Source organism: Apiospora aurea, assembly GCF_038362705.1.
Source record: "Apiospora aurea strain CBS 24483 chromosome Unknown utg000004l_segment0_segment0, whole genome shotgun sequence".
NCBI classification, from domain to species: domain Eukaryota; kingdom Fungi; phylum Ascomycota; class Sordariomycetes; order Amphisphaeriales; family Apiosporaceae; genus Apiospora; species Apiospora aurea.
In genome coordinates this window covers 2,306,201-2,332,468 of record NW_027117391.1, presented here as the reverse complement: position 1 = coordinate 2,332,468, position 26,268 = coordinate 2,306,201, and the positions used below count along the sequence as shown (strand labels likewise).

Sequence of the window (26,268 nt, the reverse complement as noted above, 5' to 3'; positions counted from 1 at the left end):
GGGAAAATCCAATGTGTCGGGCTAAATAAGAGCTGAGCTGAACTGAGTACGGGTCCCAGTCAGCCAATCGTCCTTGTGTCAACTCTGATAGCACTAGGCCTGCTGCCAGCATTTCCACGCAAGCAAACCAATCAACTCCGGTCCCAAGCAGCCCGCATCATGACTCTCCAGCTACGGAGACGGGTGTGTGAGACAAGCATAAGAAAAGCGTTCCGCTCCCTTGGGTAAATCCAGCGGTCAGCCCAGCCCAGGACCTGCCCAGGACCTGCCCAGAACCTGACCAGCACGCACCAGGTTCGCCCACATACCAGTTTACCGGAAGCCCCCCAGCGACCCGAGGACCCAGCTTTGCCCTTTCCGTTGAAGAAAAGAAGCGAAGGCATGACGAAACCCCTACGTTCGTTTTCTCTCCAGCCCTCCCTCTTCCCTCTGCCCCTTGACTTGACCGACAATGTTGCTCCTCTTATTTTCAACAGCTTGCTGGGGGATACGCGCACATGGTCAGAAAACGGTCCAAGTCTCAAGAAGCAAACATGAAATTGACCTGTCATCGTTACACTTGTTTCTTTTTTGGCCCTCGAGTCGCATTCGCTAAAGAAATCGGTACCGTCGAACCGGATCGTCAGTGTTACACACACACACATAGAGCTATAACAAACGCGCCAGCCGGCTGTATTCCAAAAGGGGGGATGAATCATGAGACGGGGGAAAACAGAGGCGGCGTATAATTGCTTATTCAGCCCGTGCCGCTGCACTGGATTTTGCTCTATTGCCAATGAGACCGCGGGTGGACTGGGGAACGGATTAAGTCGGTCAGCCAGGCGTCATCTCATCGCATTCCTTCTTCTGGCCCACTGCTCAGTTGTGCCGGATAGAGAGGTGGCGGGCCAGTAAGCGCGCCGAGTCCAGCATTTCTCCTAGATCGCGTCTTGAATCGCTTACCAAGCATGCTGTGTGTCTCTGTGTGTGTGTGGATGTAACACTGGCGCCTATCGTCGCAAATAAACCAAGTCTGCAAGAGATCTAGCCTCTTTCAAAGGCCTTTGCTGACATAGGGTCCAGGCCTTTCATTGGATTGCAGGGAGTCTCATCAATATGTGATTTATTTGTACTGCATGCCTGGCCGGTATCGAAATTGGTAGTTACACGCTGTGCCCTGTCTGAAAGTTCAGCCCCCATACTCTCAGCTGGCAAGTCATAAGCGCACAACAGTTTCAGTCATCAGCTGGAAGCATTTATAAGGTCCATATTGGAAATGCCGTTCAATTTTTAGTAAGTGATGTCAAAAGGAGTGTTGCTTCTCAGGGGGAGAAAGGGACCCAAGGACAGATTCCATCTTTGTAACGTCACATGAACCACGGAGGTCACTGGTTGTGCACATGGATGCAATAGCTTCCAGACTGGAATCCCATCATCATTCATGCCACACAAACCTATTGAAAGAAAAAGAAAAGTGCCCTCAGTTCTTCCCCCACAGGCAACTTGATGACACTGCCAAGAACACCCAAGACAACGGGGTACCTATGCAGTTAACAAAACGGTTAGAAAGAACCAGCTAACCAAGTATGAACCGTATAGAAAGGCAGATAGGCTCTGGCTAGCTACCATAGGGGGAAATAATAAGGGAGTTCGGGGTAGTGAGGAACCAGAATAAGGTGAGACAAAGCTTACAACTTCTCCGCCGGGCGAATGTGCAGGCCCGAGTCCTTGTTGTAGTGGGCCTCCCCCGTGCTCTTCTCCGAAGAGGAGGACGCGCTGCTCGAGCTGGCAGTGATGGGCATGCCAAGGATCTTGAGGCCCGTCGACGAGCTTTCCTGCGCCTTATGCAGGCTCTTCTCGAAGCTGGCCTTGGCGCTGTCCGAGAAGGTCACGTCCATAGACGGGCCGTAGCCGATAAGCAGAGCCTGTGGCTTGACCTGTAAGAGGGGTGGGAAGTAAAGCTCATTAGCTCAAAGTTCTATATTGGGGGAAAGGGGGGTCTATGCCACTTCATAGCTTTTGGGCAAGGAAAAGGGGTTGAAAAGCAAGGACACGCTTGTCTTACGTATTCCTTGTACTGGACGCCCTCCTCGAGCTTGAACATGTCGAGGTTGCTGGTCCAGCCGCCGGCGCTGATGTCGTACGTCTCGACGCGCTTGAAGGCGAGACGCAGCGTCATGTCGTCGACGACGTCGTTGAGGCCCTGATCGAGCTTGGACTCGCGGCTGCTCGAGGCGTCGTGGCTCGCGACGAGGAAGTTGTTGGGGCCGGACTGCGCCGCGCTGCTCGACTGCCCGAAGGCCTCCCACTTGCGGCTCTGGCCCTTGCTCGCGCTGATGTCCCAGACCACGTTGTTCTTGGCGTCGGCGGCGGTGAGGCTCGCGATCTGCTTGGCGTGCGTCTCAAAGCCGCCCAGGGTCCAGGCCGGGCGCTGGTACACGTTGGCGGCGTCCACGGTCTCAGAGGCCTTGTACTCGCGGTCCGTGGCTGGCATGGTGATTCTGGCCAACCCACAATCGGTGACGTATTAGATGCACGGCTCATGTCCCCTTGTACGTTGAAAAGGAGAAAGAGAGAAGATGGAGAGGAAACGTACCCGGGCGTCGAAGTGACACTGTCCTGGGCCTGGTTCAGCTTGCGGAGGATGTTGGCGTAGACCGACCCATAGACCTCGCGCGTCTTGTTCTCGACCTTGGCGGCCGTGTTCCGCCAGCCCTCGTGCAGGTTCCCGAGCTTGTCCGAGACGTGGTCCTCGTAGGGCTCCGGGTCCTCGGCCCGCTCGCGGCACTCGAGCACGTACCTCTTGTACGCCTGCAGCTCCTTCTTCTCCTGGTTCGCGTAGCTCTGCTTCCGCATCTCCAGCTCCGAGCGGAGCTTGGCGAGCTCTTCCTTGGCCGTCGCGCTAGTGGCATTGTCCTAGGAGCACAAGTGAGCAAGAGCGTGCTTGGAAGAAGGGGGAAGGGCTGTTCGGAGATTTGGTTTATAAGAGGGACTGACTCACAGGTTTGACGAATTCCATCCATCTTGTTGTGACGCTCAAGTTAGCTTGGATGAACCTAACATGCACGGAAACGAGAAGGTCGTTGAGTTTGGAAGACGTACCTGGCCAGATACTGGATGTAGTCAATGTCCGTCTTCACGTAGAAAGGAGAGCCGTCATTCTCCATCAAGTAGTTGGAGTAATCGTGGATTCGCTTGTTGAAGACGGGCAGGGCGCTGCCGGCACCACCACCAAATACACGCGAGGGCGGCGCGATGTAGAGACGCTGCTTGGGGCCAACCTGGGTCGCCCCGAGAAGGTAGCCCTTGACTTCATTGGCGTAGGCAAGCCAGACTGCCTGGTTGTTGTCAGGAATCTTGACGGACTGGGGCTCCTCGACCGACATTGTGTATCTATTGTGTGTGAAAATCGGAGAACTTGGTGTGAGAAGGATGTTGAGTATAAGTATAGGGGTAATCAAGCTGTCTTTCAGTTGGGTGATGACGAGAACTGATCCCCAGAGAAAAGGCGAAAGAGACACAACCCTTTATACACTGGGACTTCAACAAGGGGTAGTAGAAGTTACTCGCATTGCCGTTGTGGTGAACGCACGATGGGAAGATTCCCTATCAACATCTTCAGCGTACAGATCCTCTTGGCTGCTATCTGCATCTGCTCTTTACCCACCCATTGAATATGACTGATTTTCCTTTGCAATCATAGCCCGGTCTGGAGCGGATACAGGTCTGAAATGATATATTTCAGCATGTCTAAGTAGTTAGGCCATCATGCATGACGAAGCCTCCATCAAGGGCGAAGTCCATCTGGGTAGTCGGTCGTCGTCGGAAATGGGGCCTTTGAGGTAGATCGACTTGTTTATGGGATGCGTAGCAGGTGCAATCCCATTATACCAATGGACCGGTCGATACAGAGCCAGGCCCCTGCGTCTTTCGTTCTTCTGGTTTGTACATGGTGTCTATCTCATCTAGGTATATTAAAGCCATCCGCTTCCTAGAAGCGACATATCAATAACACGAGCTAGGCACATTAAGGCGGTGGATCGGTGGATCTGATCACCAGATTTGCTGCTGCACTTCACTACTTCTGCCATCAGAATCGGCGGTAATAGGAGAGTGCGAGTGGAAGTCATGGTAGTAGCATCTACGCTCGCCAGTAATGCCTATGTGATTTATCCCATAAGGTATTCAACCTTTTCGTGTTCTGAGTCTGCGCTGAGTGTTATATGATACGGAGGAAGCTGCAGTGGTGTACGCTAGGAGCTACAGGGGGTGGCTTAATGGCATATTGCTGTCACAATATGAGGATATCCTTTGTCTTCAGCATCTTGCAGGTCTATATCATGGTATGGTGCTGCAGCCTAAATTCGTGAAACATACGTATCATCTCTCATGCTTCAGTGCATGTAAGACCAGCGGGACAGTCAGCACCAAGGAACCTGGAATCTCATTTCTTCTCTATAAGGCATATGCGCCGGTCCTGTCCGATATAACAGTGAATCTCATCCCGGGGAGAAAGGAACACCGACGAAGATCATGTTGTCCGAAGTCTCTGGGGGAATTGTCCAACTTGCAATACGGCAGAAGACCGGCAAGAGTGACGATAGGTAACCCGCTGAGTTGATTGAGGAGGATGTGCCGAGTCCAATAGTTTATGAGTCACGCCGAAGCCGAACAACATCACACGATACTCTAAGCCGTTGTTGCAGTGCATCACCCATGATGATTGCAACTGACATGAGCTTATCTCATGAGTGGTGAAAGTACGGACATGGTCCGAATTAGGTCGACTCGGCTTTCGATAGAGCAGAGGGCCCCGCCGCCGATGAAAGCCGATTGGCCAATGGCCTGGACGCCAACGCCCTTCGCGTCCTATGTCGACGCCGATCGCTTTGCTACTGCATAGCCGTTATCTCAACTATAAACATACATATAGTTCACGTAGTCCCGATCAGTGGTAACATATGCGTATCCTAGCCATCGTTCTTGCCAAAGAACCGGTGCTCACTCAACAGGCGCAATAGGGTCTCTGCTGACCAAAGAACCAACCCCCCTCGACTTACCTCGGCCGAACCCAACCGAGATCAGCGGCCATGCCTAATATAGTTGTAGTCGGGTATGTAGAGCCAGCCCGAAACTATTCACGAGCTCAAGACTAACACTATTTCACAAAGCGCCGGGGTGTCTGGACTGACCTCAGCCTACCTCTTGTCCAAAGAAAGTGCCAACACCATCACGGTCGTTGCAAAGCACATGCCCGGAGACTATGATATAGAATACGCATCCCCATGGGCTGGCGCAAATGTTCTGCCGTAAGCAAAGCAATCTCGTCTTACGCAACTCTGGCCCGGTGCTAATAAAACCAAGGATGGCCACCAAGCCGTCGAGCCGATGGGAGCGGCAAACATGGCCAGAATTGAAGAGATTAGCCGAGGAGGTCCCCGAGACCGGCATTCATAAAATGAGTATGTATACAGCTAAAAGCCATGCTCAACCATGTACCATACTAACAAAACCCCTCCAAAAGAATCGCGCGTGTACCGGAGAGAGAAGGACCTCCAGAAGCTACGCGGTGGGGAGTACGCCTTTGACGGCCTATTCAAGGAGGACCCCTGGTACAAGACCCTGTTTGAGGATTTCCGTGAGCTTTCCAAAGACGAGCTCCCGAGAGGCGTGGCTTCGGGTGCCGAGTTCACCTCCGTCTGCATCAACACCATGCTCTACCTGCCGTGGCTGGTAGGGAAGTGCCGCGCGAACGGCGTCGTGTTCAAGCGAGGCGTTCTCCAGCACATCTCCGAGGCCGCCGCATGGGGTCACGCGGGGGGGCTCCAAGAAGGCGAAGGTCGACTTGGTCATCAACACGACGGGGCTGATGGCGTCGCGACTCGGGGGCGTCGCCGACCAGGACGTCGTTCCCGTCCGGGGCCAGGTCGTGGTGGTCAGGAACGAGGCCCCCTACATGGTCACCAAGTCGGGCACCGACGACGCCGAGGGCGACGTCTTCTACATCATGACGCGTGCGGCCGGAGGGGGCACCATCCTGGGCGGCACCTACCAGAAGGGCCAGTGGGAGAGCCAGGCCGACCCGAACACGGCCTTGCGGATCATGAAGCGTGCGGTAGAGATGGTCCCCGAGCTGGCCGATGGCAAGGGCGTGCAGGGACTCGATGTCGTTCGGCACGGAGTCGGGCTTCGACCATATCGAAATGGCGGCGTGCGCCTAGAGAAGGAGAAGATAGGCGGCACTTGGGTTGTTCACAACTACGGGCATGCTGGCTGGGGATATCAGGGTTCGTATGGATGTGCTGAGCGTGTGGTTGAGCTGGTTGACGAAGCTCTGAACCAGCCCAAGCTGTAAGTGAGAGCCCGTGGATGGATGTACACAAGAATCCACGTTGGATGGAAGCGAAATAGCCTCTGGTCTTACCTGCTACGGATTTGACGAAGAAAACCATACTGCGAAATAATGTACTCCTGTGCAGCTGTAGTGCAAGTGCACCCGCCCAACGAGCTGAAGTTATAAGCGATTGCCGAACCCGTCGAGTAAGTGGCTTGCTGACGGCCTCTTCGTCGAGTTAGTGGAGGTTTTAGCGGCCTTGGCGACTTACCGTCTGAACCCCAAGCGCTACCATCTGATTTTAGCGTGTCAAATCCCCCTCCAGCCCGGCCAGAGCACCCCCCAATAAGCAAAGAGCCTGGACAATGCATGTCTCAATCTGGCCTTAACTGAACGTCATTCTGTCAATACATCAACGCGGCTGAACGCGTAGCGCAGCTTAGCATCCATCCATCCTGGCCGCTAAAACCAATACCACCATGGCAGATCACCAGCCAGGACTCGTTGCGCAGGCTCGCAATCTAGCCTTCGACATTGCGAACCGTCGCCATGTCCTCGCCAAGCTGGTGCCGCTCGGCCTGTTCTTCCTCGATGCCGCGCTGTGCGCCCTGATCATCTGGAAGGTCCCCTGTAAGCTGCTGCAATGCCGAAGCCAACCTACCGTGTTCTGGGACCGAGTACTGACAAAGCATGCTTCGTAGACACCGAGATTGACTGGAAGGCATACATGGAACAGGTTGCCCAGTATGTGTCAGGCGAACGCGATTACACCGTCATCAAGGGAGGCACCGGCCCTCTCGTCTACCCGGCCGCCCATGTATACACCTATACCGCGCTGTACAACCTCACCGACCACGGAACCAACATTCTCCTCGCGCAGGAGCTCTTTGCGGGTCTATACATGGTCACCCTGGCACTTGTCATGATGTGCTACTGGAAAGCCAAGGTACGTTTCCCAGGCGGCAGAACTTCCTTCCTGGAAGGCGCCTGAGTGAGCATATAACTAACCTCGCCAGGCCCCTCCGTACGTCTTTCCTCTGTTGATCGCATCCAAGCGCCTGCACAGCATATTCGTCCTACGTTGTTTCAACGATTGCTTTGCCGTCTTCTTCTTCTGGGCCACCATCTTCTGTTTTCAGCGCAAGGCATGGACTCTCGGCTGCCTGGCCTTCACATGGGGTCTGGGTATCAAAATGACTCTTCTGCTGATTCTGCCTGCCGTTGGCGTCATCCTACTCCAAGGCCGGGGTTACACGGGAGCTATCAGGTCGGCTGCGGTCATTGCTCAGGTTCAGTTCGTCATTGGCGCTCCCTTTCTGAAGGAAAATGCACGCGGCTACTTGTCACGAGCTTTTGAGCTGTCGCGGCAGTTCTTCTTCAAGTGGACCGTCAATTGGCGTTTCGTCGGCGAAGATATCTTTCTCAGTCGACCCTTTGCTCTTTTACTCCTAGGTCTGCACGTGGCAGTCCTGGTCACTTTTGCAATCCAAAAGTGGCTGAAGCCTTCGCACAAGCCTCTAGCGGCGATCGTAGCTCCCATCTTACAGTTCCACTCGCCCTTCAGTGCCCAGGAAGAGCCTATGGTGGCCTCGGGTGTCACTGCGACGTACATCATGACGACCATACTTTCGGCCAATATCATCGGACTCCTTTTCGCGCGGTCCCTTCACTATCAGTTCTATACCTATATCGCCTGGGCCACTCCGTACCTCCTGTGGCGAAGTGGCGCTCACCCCGTATTCCAATATGGGCTGTGGGCAGTCCAAGAGTGGGCTTGGAATGTGTTTCCCAGCACCTCTGTCAGTTCTGGTGTTGTAATCGCCGTGATGGTAATTACTACGATTTCGTCCTGGTTTGCAGCAAACCAGGATTTTGAGCATGCGCCACGGTCACTGTCGAGAGCGAAGAAGACGTGATTGATGCAAGGGACAGCATTGATCTATCACTCGTCATCCTCCGAATCGGAAGGAGGCATCTTGCCGACGTTGGACTCGTCTTCATCCTCGTCGTCGTAGGTATTCTTTGCGAACTCCTTGGGCCTAAGGTCAGGTTAGTCAACACGATTTGACTGCAATAGAAAGAGTTTGAAGGTACCAGTAGCTCTGCTTGCGCCATGCTTTCTCGTCGCGGACGATGTTGGAAATGCCGCCCTCGGCTCTGCTCTTGGCTTCGGGAGCAGGGTACAGGTCAACCAGAACGTAACCACCGCGCTTAATCCATATGGTGTTTCGGAAGCGATCGGCGAGTTCCACGACGACGGTCTTTCGGCTGGGCAAGAGACAGCTGTACATGTTGTTTCCCTCGGCCTTGATGACACGGGCGAGAGACTGGTTCTCGCCGAGCGTATCCGGAGGGGTCATGGCCTCCTCAGCCGCAGCACGGATATCACGCTTAGGCCTGCCCATGTTTGAATCCTAGCGTCTGCTTTGGGGTTTGATGTGCAGGGTTCAGTCCGAGGTGGTATGGAGAAAAGTGCGCTGATGAGGATTTGAGGACGCAAGAATGGGCAGTTTTTGGCAGCTACTATGGGCTCTGAATCTACCGGAGTTCTTCCGATCCATAAGTTCAGATATCCAAGCTGAACAGCAGTAGCCCAAGTAGGTTTCTGCACGATATACAACAAGAAATAATGAAACAACAAATTTGAGCCACAGCATATGGAGCTTCTGCCGATGATTTGTGACACTTCTCGAGCTTGCTGTGGGCAAGTAACAGCACCACTCGACAAGGCCGCTTCACACCTCATGTCACCCACCTTTGTGCATTTGGATTACGATGCCGACCCCAGTACGTCAAAGCTGTTTGTCTTGCGACAGACCATGCCATGAGATTTATGATAGACGTACAGGCCGTTTTCTGTACGGGCCTGATATATGCGTGTACCTAGTAGTTATCGCATGCATTGTTTGACTTGGGACTACACATATTGTACAGCGATTAGACCCGCGGAGCCAGGCGGAGTTCATTGCAGCTTGACCCCGTCCCCCCGCGCCTTGGGGCAGTCACGAAAATGCGGGGGACCCATGCCTAAAGAAGAACCTACATGTAGTCTTACCCGCTTCCCTTTCTGCCTCTGCTTGACCGGGACTGGAACACTCACTACCACTTATCACCCCCAGGGGCCGGTCTCGCGGCTGGCCGGCTGGCCACCGTAGGTACATGTAGTTTCTACGACGGTTTCTCCGTAGTGGGTGTGCCACTTACCTATCTAGGTGCGTCTTTAGCCATGCTTGTTTATCATCATGATCAGGATGATGCTTTGTCAGATAACCAACGAGAGAGGCCGTCATCGTATGTACTATTCCCCGCTGCCAATGACTTCCGTATATCGCCAGAGTCTATTTAGGGTTCATCGGTGAGCCTCACTCACTAGCTGATTACAACTCGCCGCCATATTTCCAATCTAGGGAAGCAGAGAAAAAGAAGCCATGGTGGGTTTGGCTCAAATACATTTTGCTGCTGAACGTACTTTCCTTTCTTTCAGATCGCTCCTTCAGTCATTCGTCCCCGTTGGGTAGAGACTCCACTGCCGCGTCCTCTGCTTCCAGCTGTGCTCTTAATTCAGGGTATCCCATCTCTGCACACATTTCTGATGGGCTCGCCCATGTTTGGGGCCCTGGTCCATGTGGAATCCGCTTCCGCGTTACCGACCGCACCCGAGCGGGTCGTCGCGCGAACGTATCCCGCCGTGCCGCAGCGGGACGACGACATCGAACTGCAGGCAACCACTAAACCGCTGTCAAGCCCCGTTGGTTCTCGAGATGGGGAAGCAGCAGTGTCGGCGCGAGCCACGGCTGCTGGCAGCGGCGGCGGCGTCTCCGGCCCTCCATCTCCCACGTCGAGCATAGGTGGAGGAGCCGCTGCCGCGGGAGAAGTTGAGGCCGTCGAGGCTTTGCAGAGCCTATCCGACCCGCCCATGAACCGGTACAGGCTGATGTCGATCTGTCTGATGCAGCTCCTGGGCGGGCTCAACGACGCCGCGCCCGGTGCTTTGATCCCGTATATGGAGACGTAAGTAAACCTCTTGCTAAGTTATGTGGCCTGCCTTGTATACAACAACACCCCCCCCTTTTTTTGGATTTACTTTCGAAAGAGAGTACTACCACTCTTCCAAAAGCCTGCATGCAAATCATCATCACTGCAAATGGTCTCGATAAACTAAACGAAAAAACACCCCAGTCACTACAATATCGGCTACGCTGTGGTATCGCTCATCTTCATCGGCAACGCCCTCGGCTTCATCATGGCCGCGCCCTTCATCGACACGACCTGGGCCCGGCTGGGCCGAGCCAAAACGCTGGCCTTGAGCCAGGTCTTGATGACCTGCGGCTACATCCCCATGGTCTGCACGGCGCCGTTCCCGCTCGTGGTGATATGCTTCTTCTTCATCGGGTTCGGCTACGCTGTGAGTCTAGCTATTGGGAATGTTTTCTGCGGCAACTTGCGTGAGTGCCCCGAATTATTTATCTAACATGTTACTACCTGAGCTGGGCCTACTTCTTCCGCCGTAGCCTGTTAGTCACTCAAACGGGACATTCGCGGTGGTTGGGAGAAGTCGTTTTTTCTTCTCATTTTTCCATTGCAAGGGATGGCATTGATTTGTTATTTCTTTCATGCTACTGCAAGACTAACATAGCGACCATATAGGTTACGGAACTGCCATGCTTGGCGCCATGCATGGTAGCTATGGGATAGGAGGTACCGTGGGGCCCATCATCGCCACCACAATAGTGACTGTTGGGCATACCGTCTGGTCGCGTTACTACTTCCTCACCCTGTCCTTGGCCGTCATCAACCTTGGCTTTGCGACATGGGCATTCTGGGGGTATGAACGGGAAGATGTTGTTTCTTCACTACCCACCACGACGGCGACTACTACCCCGGCCGCCGCATCACCGTCGGTAGTTGGCAGCAGTAGCAGCGCCATGTTCGCCGCGTTCAAGTCCAAAGCCGTGGTCCTCGGCGCCCTGTTCATATTCGCCTACCAGGGCGCCGAGGTCTCCATCTCGGGCTGGGTCATCTCCTTTCTGATGACGGAGCGGCCCGCGAGCGGCGTGGACCCGTCGTCGATCGGGTATGTGATGGCGGGCTTTTGGGCGGGCATCACGCTGGGCCGGTTCCTGCTGTCGCCGCTCGCGAGCCGCGTCGGCGTCGGCGAGAAGACGTTCGTGTACGTCCTCGTGGCCGGCTCGGCCGTCTTCGAGGCCCTGGTGTGGTGGGTGCCCAACGTAATCGGGGACTCGGTGGCGCTCGCCGTCGTCGGCTTGTTGCTGGGGCCCGTCTACCCCTGCGCCGCCTCGGTGTTCACCAAGTCGTTGAGCCGGCGCGAGCAGGTCAGCGGCCTCGGCGTCATCAGCGCGTTCGGCAGCTCGGGCGGGGCCGTGGCGCCCTTCACCACCGGCATGCTGGCGCAGGTCGCGGGCACCTTTGTCCTGCACCCCATCGCCATCGCCCTCTTCGCCGCCATGACGGTCTGCTGGTACGGCATCCCCGCGGTCCGGAAGAGGACCGAGTAGAGCTGCCGGGTGTAGAGCGGGGGAGGCGATCCGGTGGGACTTCTTCTTGGACGAGATCATGGACTTGGTGATCATCGTGTGCAGGGAGATGATGCTTTGTTTAGAGGCCATGGCTTCGACTACTGGTTGCTCTGTTCAAAGGACTGGTGTACTGATCGAAGCTGCAGATGGATGTAGAAAGAGGTATATAGATCAGTAGATGCCATGAAATAGTGTGGATTTGTTTGGGTTTGCGCGGCGTCCGGCCTCCAGCTTCTTGTATTAGGCGCGAGGCTTCTAAAACATCAGAGGATCCCCTTTCCGGTCAATTATTCGGCGTCTCTTGGAAACGCAGGCCTGGGTGGGTCAGCTTGTCCAGTATACATCGTGCCATAACCACACGATCAAGATTCCGGACCCCAGATAAAGGCGAGGTATTTTCTTCTCGTGTGCGCCTGGAACCGTCTTGAAAATTGATCGGGGTTCAGTATCAGTTGAGGCGGCAATTGAACGAACGATATCATCATGATGTGGATCTTCGTTGCAGCTGCGGCAGGCTGACGCCGGCAGATATGGAGGGCACGGTGACTCCTCTAACCCCGGCCCTTGGTCGCGGTCTTGTATGTGAAGATAATAAGCCGGAAATTTCTGAAATGCATAATTACGTTGGAAGCTGTGGGATCCCCCTCGGCGTACACTGATATACGCGAGAATGCGGAGTAAGAAGTTCCAATAAGGCGTGCGGCCGTTGGATCTCTGGAGTGTCGTTGGTAGTGCAACCCATGTGAACGCCGAGCCTATTCCTCTATTTCATTTCTATCATATCTAATTTGCATGAATCGTAAATGTCCAAAAAGGCCCAAATCTATCGCGTACCAGCTTGGGAAGGGTCATCATGTATATACTTTAGTTGCGACCGGTAGCAGCCTCTTGGACGGTCTGCTTGCCCTCAACGACACTCTGGACAATCTTGTGGATGTCCGAGAAGCTGTGGAAGACGGTGAAAGGCACCTTTTCTCTCTCGCAGTAGATGACCAGGTCTGTTTGGGGGAGGAGCACAAGTTAGCAAGTTTTATGCACGGCATGTCTCCTCTTCGTTGGCACCGATAAAGGCCCGATGACTTACCCCGGCCGGCCCTAGCGAACAGCAAATCCGTCTCCTTCGCGGCCGAAAGATCCGACACCCCGTCGCCGGCGTAGAACATGACGGGACGCTCCTTGAGGGCGGCGTACGGGCGGATCTCCAGGCTCTTGTCGTGGCCGTGCTCGCTTTCGTCGTGGTAGGCAATGGTCCAGCCGCCCTCCTCGTTGATGTCGCTGTGGCCGGGGCTCGGCGCCACGTCGCTGCTGACAATCTGCATATGCTTGACGGCCTCGTCGCCGACCAGATGGGCCAGCAGGGTGCGGATGACGGGCTTCATGCCGCCGGACAGCACGACGACCGGAACGTTGTTGGCGCGGCACCAATCGAAGAAGTCCTTGAAGGCCGGGTCCAGCTTGATGTTGTCTTTCAGCACGCGCAGGCACTCGTCGAAGGGCGTCTTGACGCTGTCCAGCATCTCCTTGAAGGCGTCGGCAAAGGTGCGCTTGCCGTCGAGCACGTCGTCCATGTTGCTGCGGCGTTTCGGGTACCCGAAGCCCAGGTTGTCTGTCATGTAGTCATTGGTGTCCTGGAGCGTGATGGTGCCATCGAAATCGGTGAAGAAGATGGCCTTGGGGTTTGTGGCCAGGGCAGGCAGGTTGGTCTGGTTGGTTGAGCCCATGGTTGCTGAGACGTATCTGTCTTCCTTTCTGTCCCGGTCTGAAGGAGCGAACTTGGTTGGCACTTTTGTAGAAGAAAAAAAAGTCTATAGGATAGGATGACGTCACGCAAAAATGAATGCGATATAATTCAGGTTGGGTCGGTGAAACGAGTGCACCTATACGAGAGGGTATATAATAAGACGCCTGTCTAGGAAGTTTTGCCGCGAGTTTGGGATATGGGGAAGAGGAAGAGGAAGGGGAAGAGGAAAGGGGGCAGGTTAATGAAGAGTTGCAGAACTTGTCGCGACTCAGAACACTGCATACTATTTACTCTTGTACTTGGTATCTGGCCGTGACCGATCAATTGGATTTCCTGTTACTTATCAGCAAAACACAAGATAGTCCCGCCCATTGGGCCGACGAGAAAGAGAAAGAGAAAGCTACCCCTCCATCCAAGTCGAGGGCAGGTGGGGCGGACAGGCAAGACAGGGCGATGCAGCGATCATCCAACGAGGGCCCTGCTCCTGCTGTCTGCGACGGGCAGGCGGTGAGGGCCCCGACCAGCATCTCCGATCTTATCGGGCATGACGGAACGGACCACTGGACTCGGTGTGCCTCGGACCTCAGGTTTTTTACAGCGTTACGTGCCACTCTACTCTATACGTGGTGTTAGGTAGGTAAGTAGGGACCGACTACCACTACCTACATGTACAGGGCTACCCATTGTGTCGACACCAAATCAATCCATTGGGCTGGCTATATTGGCAAACCCCAGCCTTGAGCTTCGAGCAAGCCAGCCTCCAGCACCTCGAAGGTGTTGCGAGACTGTTTCAATCCCACCTCCATTGAAACATGCCACCTTCTCGAGTATGGCGGCCCATACTCGGGATCACCACACGCTTGCTGCACGAGCAAGCCCCGGCAATATCCGCCGTGTCTCCCTCGAGGACGCTCAAGCTCGTCCTCGACGACTACAGCTTCAATCCCAAGTCCAAGAGCCAGCTACGCCGCTTCTCCTCCAGGCCTCCTCCTGATGGCGGAACGCCCCCCGACTTTTCACATCTCGACCCCAGCAATGTCTCGGAAACCGCCCCCGCCGCCGACTACACCGTCATCATCCTCGTCTTCGTCTCGCACTCCCTCATCGTCACCTTCTTCGAGCTCTTCAGAATCCTCTGCCCATGCCAGCCCCCTCTCCAAAGATGGCACGGCGTTCAAAAAGACCTCCGACCAGCAGGCCCCCGCCTCCAGCACCATGACGGCCGACCCGTCTCTGCCCTCGCAATCCACGACCGCCTCCCCCATGGCCGACAAGTTCGCCTCCTTCATGGACCGCTTCCAGTCCTCCCTGTTCCGGGCCTCGCAGCGCGTCAACGTCCTGACCGGCTACACCGGCATCGAGACGCTGAAATCGCGCATCTCGGACCTCGAGGCCTCCCTGGCCGCGGCCCAAGAGCACCTGCACGAGACCCGCAACACCTACAAGTCGCGCGTCGACGAGCGCTCCGCCACGCAGCGCGAGGTGACGACCCTGCTGGCCCGGCAGAAGACCTGGACCCCCGCCGACTTCGAGCGCTTCACCAGCCTCTACCGCTCCGACTACGAGCTCGAGACGGGCGTCGCCGACAGCGCCCGCGAGCTCGAGGAGGCCGAGCGCGAGACGGAACGCCTCAACCACGACCTCAGCTCCGGCATCCTGGCTCGCTACCACGAGGAGCAGATTTGGAGCGACAAGATCCGCCGCATGAGCACCTGGGGCACCTGGGGCCTCATGGGCGTCAACGTCCTGCTCTTCCTTGTCCTGCAGTTCGGCGCCGAGCCCTGGCGCCGCGCCCGTCTCGTCCGCGGCTTCGAGCAGAAGGTCCGCGAGGCCCTTGAGGAGGAGCGCATCGCCCGCGACTTCGAGAGAGAAGAGGAGCGACGGCAGCGACAACAGGCCGAGGCGTTGACGACGGCGGCGGCCCACACTACCACCCCGGCAGCAGCGGAGATAACTGACAGCCCTGATCCCGTTATTATGGCGGAGGGGATACCCGTGGAGATCGATTCTGCAGAGTTGCCTTCCACGCCGGCGGCGTCCTGGCGGGAAATTATAACAACACCGTCAACTTGGAAAGACGCCGCCCGTGATCTGGTGAGCGATCGCAAGGTCGCCATACGGATGCGGGATGTATCATTAGTAGCATTAGAAGGTGTCGCGGCTGGTGCCGCCGTGGCGGGTACCATTGCCGTTTTCTTCGTGAGGAGAACGTGAACAAAGGAGAGGCCCCTTTTGGAGACGAGAGAGCCATCCCCTCTCTTCAGTCTTGCAATGAGAAAACTACATGTATATATGTATAATGTTTGAAGAAACGAAACCTGTAAAAAATGAGATGTACTTATCATCACGACCCCGAGGTCGACGTGTAAATATATCAGGGCAAACACAACACCAGGTCATGTCGCACTGTGGCACTCTTACTACTAAGTTCAATATGCGGGGGGCTTGGCCGAAGACCAATCTTCGATAGAGTAAGAGGTTTTCTGTATTAGCAATCGTAAACCATTAGACATGAGCCGCTACGGCGAGTTTGCTTTCTATTTGAAGATGGTGAAGATATCAGAATTCGAGGGCGGAAGGGGGGCAACTGGATGCAGATATGCAGAGAAGACGTGTTTTCCCTGAAACGGCATTCACAGGCGTCCCCCTTCTCCTTTCCTCGTACATGCATGGACGGTAAAGCCTCCACATCCACACATCACTCTAAAGCGCTACCTTCTATATTCATACTTCCGACTCTTCTCAAGAGTCGCCCGCCATTCAGCACATTCTCCTCGCATTTTTCATCCGGCCGTACTGATTCAAAACAACGAACGCTTTATCGTAGAACATGCTGGAAGAGCGAATGACGAAACATGACGGTGCCCAGAATTGCTCAATACCTCTCAGTACTTTAACTGTTCAAGAGCCGCACGAAGGGAATAGGGCAGCAATGACGAACTGGACTTTGCCCGCTGTTAATCAACGATGTCCTGCGTCGAGGATTGGCCAAGCTCTGAATTGGATGTCATCCGCGATACACTGCCCGATTAATTAATGTTGGGTATTCATGGAACACCAGTGCTTATTCAAAGTCGGACGTGTACGAGAATCCGCGGAACTCCTCCTGCATAGCTTGCGAAAGTACTATAGAAATTGTTAGTCTGTGTAGTGGACCAGGGTTGGCATAACAAGGAACTCGACTTACCCGACTGCACGGGAGTGAGTACAGGTGTAACACTAGTAAACTCTGAATCGAAGTTGCTGGTATCCGTTGCATTCTTGATCTGCGGCATGAACGGCGGGGCCTCTCGCTTGTGGTAGATATCATCCCAGTTGATGTTGCGGAAGAATGGCTGGTTCATGATCTCTTGAGCGTCTGTGGGCCCGCTCCCAAGGCGCTGATCGGGCTCCCTTGTGAGAAGCTTTTGCAGAATGGACACGGAGTCTCGCGGCATATGGATAGGGTATAGCGGCTCATCTGCCAGGATAGCATCGTAAATCTCATCCTCGTCCTCACCTCGGAACGGAGACTGTTGCAGAAGCATTTGGTAGATCAGCACTCCGAATGCCCACCAGTCGACAGCACGGCCATATTTCTTATCCAATAGAATCTACAGCGCACGTTAGTACAAAGGCAGCCCGTATAGTTCTCGTAACTAAACCTACTTCGGGTGCCATGAACTCGGGGGTTCCGCAGAATGTGCTCGTGGTAGACCCGTACCACATGTCTTCCTTGCACAGACCGTAATCGGCGATCTTGATGTGGCCATCCAGGGTCAACAGAATGTTGTCGAGTTTAAGATCACGGTAAATGACGCCGTTTTCATGGAAGTACTTCAGCGCCAAACAAACCTCGGCGGCGTAGAATCTGCAAGAGGTTAGCCGCGAATGAATGCAACGTAGCAAATATGACTTACTGTGCGCGCTTTGGCCCGAATTTGCCGCGCTGAATGTGCAACATCAAATCACCACCACTAATGTACTCCATGACGAAGTAGACTCGGGTTTCTGTTTGGAAGCAGGCATGGAGGTTCGTCAGGAACGGATGTCGTTCTCGGTTGGCAATCAGGAAGACTCTCTTCTCTGATCGTATGCTTTCCACCTCGTCGTTCTCGATGATAAACTCCTTCTTCAAAACCTTGATCGCAAAAAGGCGCCTGGACTTCTTAGTCTCTGCCAACATGACTTTTCCGAAGTTACCCTTTCCAAGGACAGCCAAGAAATTGAAATGATCCAAGCCAATTCGCTGGCCGGTTCCCGGGTCTGTCGCAAGAGGCAGCGGCTTTCTGGATGAAGCAGGCGCTCCCGAACTGGACACAGCAGAAGTCACAGGCTCAACTGCAGAAGGCTTGGGGATAATGGGGGCACTCGGTTGATACATAGCCTGCTGCGGCTGCTGCGGGGGCAGCTGCTGTGACTGAGCGGGACGACTTGGTTGCGGCTGCTGCATCTGTGGCTGGCTGGAATAATTATCGACATTGGCATACGCTTGAGGATTGTACTTGGGCTGTTGGGGAACGCCATACCCCTGGCTCTGCGCATACGGATCTTCATAGGGATCAACGGGACCACTGCTGTACGACCCAGTCCGGCCAGCGGATGGATCCGAGTATTGTGAGGTTGAGGGTCGCGGGCCCTGAGAGGCCATCGTGCCGCTCATAGCGGCCGTGGCAGCGGCGGCAGCGGCCATAGAACCACCTGTTGAAGTGCGCTCCGGATGCATGGGCCTTTGCGGAGACGTTTGGCCAGCATACATTGCCTTGGCTGCGTTGGTTGCCTCTTGTGATGCCTGTGAGGACATACTGGTCTGGTAGGAAGGACCACCATATGGAGAGCTTGGGCCCTCGCTTGAAGGGCTCATTTTCCCCTGTCGCAGGGTTCTCTCGCTCAACGATGACACCTTGGACTGTCGTTGCTTTTGAGTTCGAATGCCTTCGAGGATTTGATTGGCCACCGCCATACTCATACCACAAAAGTCGGGCACCAAATGCACACAAGCAGCGTGAGCTGTGGATTGGCATTCTATACGAGACGAGATTAGCCTCTGCGGTCAGCCAAAACAAAACGCCTTCTTCTTACCTGAACACTTTCGGCAATTCTTCTTGCCAAATGGAAGCATGTAACCACAGTGGCAGCACCAGTTGGCTGTAACGTTGGAGAATGGCGTGAACCTGTGAGGAATACGGTGGTTGATCTTCTCTTCGTCCGGGTCCGTCTCGGCATTAGACTTGCTAATACACTTGGTAACGACGCTGCTGTAGCATTTCGTGTGGCAGGTGTACTTGCAGTCCTCGCACTGCATACCGGCGGAGTACTTGAGAAAGTCGCCGCATAGCGCACAACGCATGATGTTGTAAAACTGGTGCTGGACAAACTTGTGTCCGTACATCTCATGTACTTCTTCCTTCCTCTGACGTACAGCTCCTTTACGACCAAGACCAAGATCTACAGGCCGACGATCCTTGTTCATCTTCGTGAAGTTCAGTTGGAGGTGAATCCCACCTGAGGGCTCCAGAGCAAACCAGGCATCGATCGGCTGATTGGCAATCTGCGGAGCGGCTTGGGCGCCAAAAGACTGCTGCTGCTGTGGAGGACTCTGGGGGCCTGGAGATCCAGGAGGCGGACTGAATTGAGGCTGCTGTGGTGTCATTGGGAATTGCGGAGGTGGTGCGCCAGAGTTGCCAATCTGGTTCGCGGAGACCCATCCAGAGTTGTTAACCTCAGCCTCGATTCGCTTGCGGCGCATCTCCTCGATAATGTCGGAGATTCGAACCCAAAGCATGCCGATGGGAAGGGCATGCTCGCCAGGCTTATCGTAGACCGTGAGCTCTATCTCGTTTGCTTCCCTGACTTCAATGTTGTGGTATTCGCCTTCCCATCTATCATTGCGTGCAACTTTGGTACGCGCGACAATGTTGTCTTCGACCTTCACAGCAACAAATGTCTCGGGGCCACGGGAGAACCGCGCCGTACTAGCATGGTCTACGTCCCTGACCTGAATGACCCTGAACGAGAGTTGACCAGTAAGGGGTTTACGCAAGTTGGGCATATTAATGCTGTCATCTAGACGTGCGTTAGTTGAGGTACGCCACAACAGCCAAGAAACGTACCGTCGGGAGAATCGCCGGACTCAAAATCGTCAATATGCAATTCCTCGTATCGCTTGAGCGCTTGCTTGAGTAGCTGGATCTTCTGTTTGCTCTCGACCCGCTTGGCAGCTGCATCTGCCTTGCTCTTCCTGTCGCCATCCATCCCATATAACTGCACCATCTTCTCGATACCCTTGAGGTACTGCTCTTCGACGTTCAGTTTGAACTGGATTTGACTGAGCATGAGCTGAATGCGTGGGCCAAGGTACTGAGTGTCGTATTTGATGAGATCGAGCTTGGTGAAGTTGGGTCTGGATTTAGGCATGCCAGAGCCAGGTCCCGGAGGGGCATAAGGATGCCGGGGAGGCATGAGGTCACCGTGGCCACCGATTTGACTATATTGAGCCGAACCGTACGATGCACGATCACCGCTTTGCCCCGTGTAACCACCACCACTGGCATCCTTGGGCGGCGGCGTGGGCGGCCCTTCGCTGTCGTTGAGCAGATCCGAGCCACTCTTGGGTCGTACCGAACCGACTGCTGTTGAACCGGAGCTGAGACTCATGTTGTCTACTCCTTGTCCTAAGCGCTTTACTTGGAGGTCTCGGAGCTTCTCCTCAAAGAAGCTGATATTTCTCCGGGCATCGCGTATTTGACTGTTGATACGGGATCTGACATCTTCGTTGCCCGTCTGCTGAAGCATCGAGTTGGCCGCATTAAGCAGAGCTTTCTCGCGTTCGATCTTCTTGTAGATCTGGGACATCTGTTCTTCTTCGTTCATCCTGGCGGCGGGTTGCGCGTCGTCACGCGCGGGGCCAGGCTTTGTGGGAGGGCGCGATCTTTGTTGGTTGAGCAGAGACGAGGGGGCTCTGAAGAGAATGGCTGCCGAATGGAGCGGCTACCTGTATCGATATTGGAACCAAAGGATCATCAAGATCGAGCGACCAGGAGATTCGCAGACTAACGGATTGCAAAAAGTGGAAGACTTCAGTTTCCGAGAAGGAGGATCTTGACCTTACGGGCCGTAACGTTAGTGGGGGGGGGACAAAGCAGTTTTAGTGGCTGCGGTCGCAATAAGGTGGAAGAGAAACAGGTAGAAATGCAAAAACCCCCAAGGCGGCTGGGCTACATTAGCCCACCAAGGTAATAGGTCGGGATTGTTGGGCCGGGGTTCGAGAAGGAGTGGCGCGAGGATGAGCGCTGTGAGAGCGTGTTATGGGTGTGTAATGATGGGTGGTGGTGTGCGTGTGTGCGAGAGAGAGAGTGTGTACAGTCAGTCCGTAGGGGGAGGATGCGTGCGAAGCCGATGACGAGATGCTGTGGCGGGGTTTTCTATGTTGTGTGTGGGTGCCCGGATTGGGATGGCCAGGATTGATGGGGTGAGCAAAAGGTACGGGAGATGCCAAAAGAGAGGGGAGCCGCCCGTAGTGAAAGCACAGACAGGCAGACAGGCCACGGGCGAGTCGAACTGGCGCCAGTCAAGTAACACAAAGTACGTACTAGTTAGTGAATGCGGTCGGGGCTAGGGATCTCGAGTGCTGTACGTGTAGTGGCAGCTTGGATTCCCGATTTGAACTCAAAGCTCCTGTCTTGCCATGTGCCGCGTCGACTTCAGCAATCTGTGCAAGGTCAACATAAGAACATGTACGTAGGTAGGTAAGTATGTTCGCGGGGCGCCAGATCAAATGAGTGAGTGAGAGTTGTGGTGGGAATATTCCTGGCTGCAAGGAAAACGACACAAACCGAACAGGTGTGTTCTAGTTAAGGATGTCTGTCGGTGGACAAAGAAAGAGACGGTCTGCGCTGGAAGATTAAGACCTCCTGTCAATACTTACATGTATCCGACCAACCGAGCGGTGCCTTCAGCAAACCTCCGACGAGGAACAATTCGCATTGGGAGGTGAGATTCCAAAAGGGAACTCGGCAAAGAAGGCCCCTCTCAAGTGGCAGAGAGGTGGGTTCAATATTGCTTAGTAGAGGGGGATTGGGGATTGGGGATTAGGTATGTAGGTAGGTATGTATGTACTGTAAACAATTGCAGTATGAAGCGGGGAGGGAAGAACCACGACCAAGGCGAACTTGAATTCAAGGCAAGAAATGGAACTTCAAGTTGACAAGTTCTCAATCAAAGAAATAGTCCTGGGGCTGCCTGTGGTTTCAAGACCGGAGATGATGTATCTTCTCTCCTGCCCGATGGCATTTACGCCCTGATCAACAAACCGCTTGGAAGTTGGAACATCCTGTTGCTTAGCGAAAGCGTCCGAAAACAATGCTCTCATGCCGAGAGGGTTCTAGAGCAAGTCGCCCGCAACAGAGATTATGTAAAGTAAGTACATCTAATGTTGTGTGTGCCCATGCATACAAATGACATTCCTAAACTGCCTAACTGCCTGCTACCAAGTATGTATTTCCTGTCAACTTCAATCATAGCCAGTCAGTCCTATCTGCATCCACGAAGCGTATCACTTGTACTTTGTATGACTGTGTAGGACTTCCTTTGTGCATGCGTAGGCTTTAAAGTCCTTGAACCCGCGCCATCCATGCTGCGTTTCAACCCCATATCCATGTCGCAAGTCGCATGGCGGGCAGAAGGAGCTTTGGCCAGGGAAATCGGCTCATGCTGTAGCATGTGAGTCAGGTTGCATTGTGACAGGCCCGGTAAGGTAGAGGAAGGTCTATCGACGTCGGGGACAGCCTCGGGAACAATGTTGGTTCATCGTGGCCAACAGCATGGCCAAATGCTGAAACTCGGTTATAACAGCAACTCGACCGGCCCACCGTACATAATCTTTGGGCTCGTAAATAGGAGCATACAGCAATGGATCGGTCGATTAGGAATGCCAATCCCCGCAACATGCCCATCTGTTGCGATGTACTATCAGTTGGTGTAATCAATGCAGGGGTGTGTATAGGTGTGCGTGTGTTCGTGTTTGCCAAGTGCTAAGATCTCACCTCTTTCATATGGACGGTCGCCGACCAATCCATGGTCCCTGTAAAGACCTCCCCAGTAAGATCTGATGCCCATCTCCAAATCCTTATAAAGCACCACCGATCATCAAATATACTAAGAGCAAATATCATGCCTCGTTCCGGCCACAGTATATAGGGTATTGGGACAATCTATAGATAACCATCATGGCAATAGCAGCAGCAGCGGAAGATTTGAAGGCCCTCCTCAGCCCGGAAGTTCTCAGCCTGACCGTGGCCGAGAAGCTACCCTGGGACAAGCACGCCGCAATCGACTTCAGTGAAGCCATTGACTGGACCTTCTTCGGCGGCGCCCTCCACAGCACGCCGCACCAAACCATCACGGCCGAAGAAGAAGCCTCTCTGCACCAGAAGAGCCTTTCGGCCTTGAAGATCCTCGGCTCCCTCGGCCTCGCCAATATCGATATAACGCACCTGCTCGAGATCCTCCTGCCGCCCCCAGCGGATCCATCCTTCCCGGAGCAAGCCCTCGGCCTCCAGCTGATCCTGGACCAGGCGCCCCGGGAGCTCCTGGACGGGCCCCTGGACGACCGCTGGGTCTACGGCTACTTCGGCGAGCTGTCAGCCGCCCTGGCACAACAGCTCCGTGCCCTTCCTGGAGGACAGTCGCCACACAGCTGGGCGCGATGGCAGGACAGCGTTTCACTTGACTACTTTGTCTGGGTGCGGCTGTGGTTTGCGGCCCCCATCGTGCATCATGAGACCCTAGCGCACGAGGCCGTGGCCATGGCGGAAGAGCTGCGGGTGCTCGTGGAGAGCGAGTGCGGGAGCGGCGCCCGAGACCCGTATCGGGACCTGCCCAACGAGGTGCGGTGGGATCTGTACGGGTTTCCTCGCATGCTGGAGGCGCGCCGGGGTCCATCAAGAGGAGAGGATGGAAAGAGCAGCTTGATCGCTGGCTGTTTCTGGATTTGTACCCTGCTCGATGTACATTATCCCATCTTGGAAAGGTATGGCAGGTATCCCTATCGGAACAGCGTGCTAGGCCGAGTGTCGACGCTGGATGAGGAGGAATGGTTGCAGAAAGCCAAGTTCTTCAAGTCGCCGCCACCCGAGGTGGTGAAGCGTATCAATGAGGATGTAGGGGCTGGGCGGTGGTCACCTATAGGGGCAGAGCTGTAGATGAGTCAGCGAAACACCTAGGTCGAGGCAGTGTTTACCTGACTACGTTCAACACTTCGGAGGAGCTAGCTATACGTGCCCTGCTACAAAACAAACACAAACGTAGGTTCGTGAAGCTGGTACCATGAGTTGATATATGCTACTGGTGTTTTAACCCCCAGGGTGTTTGTGTTCTAATTCATACGTTCGTTAAGCTATTATAGTGTTCTCTCTGCCTCTTCCCGAAGTAACACCCGCGGAACCGACACTTTAGCTAGCCTCCTGGATACTTGCAGGTAGGGGCAAGACAAAGTCGTCGGGAACCGCACCAGCCAGCATTTCCAGCCGGTTTTGCTTTCGCCCAACATATACGCCCTTGGAATCTGCACGATTGTTCAAATATGCCTGGACGTCTTCTACTTCTCCCTTCGCTAGAGCTGCATCGAATTTATTCTGGTCAAGAATAGCCATCAACCGTGAGGTTTCGTAGAATCTGCCTCTGATCACCGTTTCGTCCTTTGTCACATTCTGAAGGACGGGTACCCATTGGAAGTGAGTACCAGCGGCGGCTCTGATACCATCGCGGAAAACCTTCTCCTTGAACATTGCCGATGGTATCTCAGTCTGTTCAACAACAGGTTGCTGACGGGTAATCTCCTCTAGCCGGTAGATGTCACCGCTGAAAAACAGGCCGTCGGTTTCGCCACTCTTGGCAGTGAATATCTCCTTGAGAACCATCAGGATAGGCATGTTCTTGGGCCATGCTGGGTTCATCTCTTGCGGGGTGAGTCGGATTCGAACGGCCTCACCGACATTGATTCTTTCGGCGCCGAGAAAAATACCTTGAACGACCAGTTTACCGCCACTGGACCTCGAATCCAACATGACGTTGAACAATGAGTATGAGTGGTCAATCTCAATCAAGGCTTTCTTAGATCCTTCCACTCCAACAAGCTCCTGCCTTGTAGGGTTGTCTCCGGCATACTTGGCGACGATTTGGCTCCACGGCGCGTTCCGTACCCAGGTGTTTTGCAGTTCAGGGAGGTTAACGGCAGGAACGCTGAATGCAAGGAAAGGCCGCATCTCGTTCTCGGGCCTCAGATGAGCTTCCAGCTGCAGAAGTGAGTGTGCTAGCTGCTTTATCATATATCGCAATCTACCGTCTTGGGTCGCGGGTGGAAGCTTCTGCAGCACTATACCTAACCGCCATGTAGGATTTGTTAGGAACCAAACGGCTTCGCCTTCTCGGAAGACGGCTTTGTCGTCTGGCTGAGTGACCATTGCTGGGTTGCCAACAACGGCGGGGTTTTGTGTATGGGTAGAGGGGTCAGTAGTCACGGGTCCGGGGATGGTCTTGGGCTGAGCAGGTGCGACCGCCATTGGTTGTTGTATTGGTTTTGCAGCTGGAGCAGGCTTTGTCGCCGCGGATGATGCAGATGCGGCCCTACTCATGGGCGTTGCTGAAACTGCTGCAGTTCCTGTAGATACAGACGAGCCCCTTGGGGCAGCTACAGAGGATGAAGCTGATGGTGCAGGAACAGGGGCTGGCTGCGGCCACCACGACGGCTTTGCCTGTTCAGGGTTGCAGAGCTGACAAGAGCAGAGGCTTTTATCCTTGCTACCGCCAGCGATCCATAAAAGATCTGGTCAGGTTAGAAAAAGTTCACCCTGCAAGTCACACAACCTTTGCGCCCGCGCGTCAGGGCGACGAAGCGTCAGAGGAAGACGGCATAATTCAAAAATGTGCTTACGTGGGAAGAAGTCGTTGGGTGACCGAAAAGCCTTGGGCTTGTTGCCGTACGGGTAGCCGTATAGATAATAATCTAGGCGATTCTGAGCTATACCGAGTACTTAGTCAGGATGGTAGGCTCTAGAACGTGGTCAGGCCAACCATACCTGTCTTATAGCGTATATGATAGTGATCCGGCAATTTGTCGAGGACATAGACTCGATCTGTTGTGGTCAGTCCATGTGCCCCTCGATATATAGTGAGCGAGAGGATTCATGCCTTGGTGTTCAGGGCCTGGTAGGAACTGGTCTCGGAGCAGGGCCCCGAGCCTGAATAGCCAGGCGATGTGGCGTTTATCATCTTCTGGTAGCTTCTGATGACCCGAGTTGAAGTCACCATCTGCCCAGGCCTTGCCGTCGCTGCTGCCAGGAGCGAGGGTAAAGGGATAGACCTCGCCGGTGCCGGATCCCGCAGCCATGGTGTCGCTGATAGCACTGGTGATGAGGATGGTTGAAAGTTCTAATACTCGGCGAGCATGGGATTGCACCAAGGTTAGAAGCTGAGAGGCGACATGGGTCAGTCCAATGGGGCCTTGAATGAATGGCACGTCGCGCTCGGACCAGAACGCCAATTTTCGGAAGGACCTGGCGCTGGGTACCTACAGGCTACATCTTTGCAGGCCGCCCGAATGTCGAATGTCTTTCTTTTCCCTTACCAATACCCAAAAATGGAGTCCGATTGAGCATGATCTTAACCGTCGGGTTCTTGTCTCCCGTCTAGGAATAAAA

The 26,268-nt window shown here is 54.4% G+C and overlaps 10 protein-coding genes across 10 annotated transcripts; 6 read left to right on the top strand and 4 right to left on the bottom strand.

Annotated features, from left to right (window-relative positions):
- Window positions 1–1,255: 1,255 nt before the first annotated feature.
- Window positions 1,256–3,473, top strand: PG986_005512 (uncharacterized protein; the record flags this gene model as incomplete). Its single annotated transcript, XM_066841734.1, has 5 exons — window positions 1,256–1,272; window positions 1,667–1,918; window positions 2,029–2,531; window positions 2,648–2,907; window positions 3,192–3,473. The coding sequence occupies 5 exons, from the start codon at window positions 1,256–1,258 to the stop codon at window positions 3,471–3,473; spliced, it is 1,314 nt and encodes a 437-aa protein (XP_066701596.1).
- A 1,596-nt stretch (window positions 3,474–5,069) lies between these two features.
- On the top strand, window positions 5,070–6,334 carry PG986_005511 (D-amino-acid oxidase; the record flags this gene model as incomplete). Its single annotated transcript, XM_066841733.1, has 5 exons — window positions 5,070–5,092; window positions 5,151–5,288; window positions 5,344–5,441; window positions 5,504–5,712; window positions 5,753–6,334. 5 exons carry the CDS (start codon window positions 5,070–5,072, stop codon window positions 6,332–6,334), a joined length of 1,050 nt encoding a protein of 349 aa, XP_066701595.1.
- Window positions 6,335–6,792: 458 nt separating this feature from the next.
- Window positions 6,793–8,229, top strand: PG986_005510 (dolichyl-P-Man:Man(5)GlcNAc(2)-PP-dolichyl mannosyltransferase; the record flags this gene model as incomplete). The annotated part of the gene is made up of 3 exons (XM_066841732.1): window positions 6,793–6,943; window positions 7,015–7,259; window positions 7,330–8,229. 3 exons carry the CDS (start codon window positions 6,793–6,795, stop codon window positions 8,227–8,229), a joined length of 1,296 nt encoding a protein of 431 aa, XP_066701594.1.
- Window positions 8,230–8,255: 26 nt separating this feature from the next.
- On the bottom strand, window positions 8,256–8,718 carry PG986_005509 (nucleic acid-binding protein; the record flags this gene model as incomplete). Its single annotated transcript, XM_066841731.1, has 2 exons — window positions 8,256–8,352; window positions 8,408–8,718. The coding sequence occupies 2 exons, from the start codon at window positions 8,716–8,718 to the stop codon at window positions 8,256–8,258; spliced, it is 408 nt and encodes a 135-aa protein (XP_066701593.1).
- Window positions 8,719–9,917: 1,199 nt separating this feature from the next.
- On the top strand, window positions 9,918–11,829 carry PG986_005508 (uncharacterized protein; the record flags this gene model as incomplete). Its single annotated transcript, XM_066841730.1, has 3 exons — window positions 9,918–10,324; window positions 10,493–10,758; window positions 10,961–11,829. 3 exons carry the CDS (start codon window positions 9,918–9,920, stop codon window positions 11,827–11,829), a joined length of 1,542 nt encoding a protein of 513 aa, XP_066701592.1.
- Window positions 11,830–12,714: 885 nt separating this feature from the next.
- On the bottom strand, window positions 12,715–13,571 carry PG986_005507 (2-3-diketo-5-methylthio-1-phosphopentane phosphatase; the record flags this gene model as incomplete). The annotated part of the gene is made up of 2 exons (XM_066841729.1): window positions 12,715–12,848; window positions 12,935–13,571. The coding sequence occupies 2 exons, from the start codon at window positions 13,569–13,571 to the stop codon at window positions 12,715–12,717; spliced, it is 771 nt and encodes a 256-aa protein (XP_066701591.1).
- Window positions 13,572–14,403: 832 nt separating this feature from the next.
- PG986_005506 (uncharacterized protein) lies at window positions 14,404–15,805 on the top strand (the record flags this gene model as incomplete). Its single annotated transcript, XM_066841728.1, has 2 exons — window positions 14,404–14,679; window positions 14,774–15,805. The coding sequence occupies 2 exons, from the start codon at window positions 14,404–14,406 to the stop codon at window positions 15,803–15,805; spliced, it is 1,308 nt and encodes a 435-aa protein (XP_066701590.1).
- An 850-nt stretch (window positions 15,806–16,655) lies between these two features.
- Window positions 16,656–20,443, bottom strand: PG986_005505 (Protein kinase C; the record flags this gene model as incomplete). Its single annotated transcript, XM_066841727.1, has 6 exons — window positions 16,656–16,717; window positions 16,779–17,184; window positions 17,240–17,441; window positions 17,491–18,595; window positions 18,653–19,636; window positions 19,684–20,443. The coding sequence occupies 6 exons, from the start codon at window positions 20,441–20,443 to the stop codon at window positions 16,656–16,658; spliced, it is 3,519 nt and encodes a 1,172-aa protein (XP_066701589.1).
- Window positions 20,444–22,797: 2,354 nt separating this feature from the next.
- PG986_005504 (uncharacterized protein) lies at window positions 22,798–23,772 on the top strand (the record flags this gene model as incomplete). Its single annotated transcript, XM_066841726.1, has 1 exon — window positions 22,798–23,772. One exon carries the CDS (start codon window positions 22,798–22,800, stop codon window positions 23,770–23,772), a length of 975 nt encoding a protein of 324 aa, XP_066701588.1.
- Window positions 23,773–24,021: 249 nt separating this feature from the next.
- On the bottom strand, window positions 24,022–25,958 carry PG986_005503 (uncharacterized protein; the record flags this gene model as incomplete). The annotated part of the gene is made up of 3 exons (XM_066841725.1): window positions 24,022–25,394; window positions 25,503–25,589; window positions 25,694–25,958. The coding sequence occupies 3 exons, from the start codon at window positions 25,956–25,958 to the stop codon at window positions 24,022–24,024; spliced, it is 1,725 nt and encodes a 574-aa protein (XP_066701587.1).
- Between the last annotated feature and the right edge of the window lie 310 nt (window positions 25,959–26,268).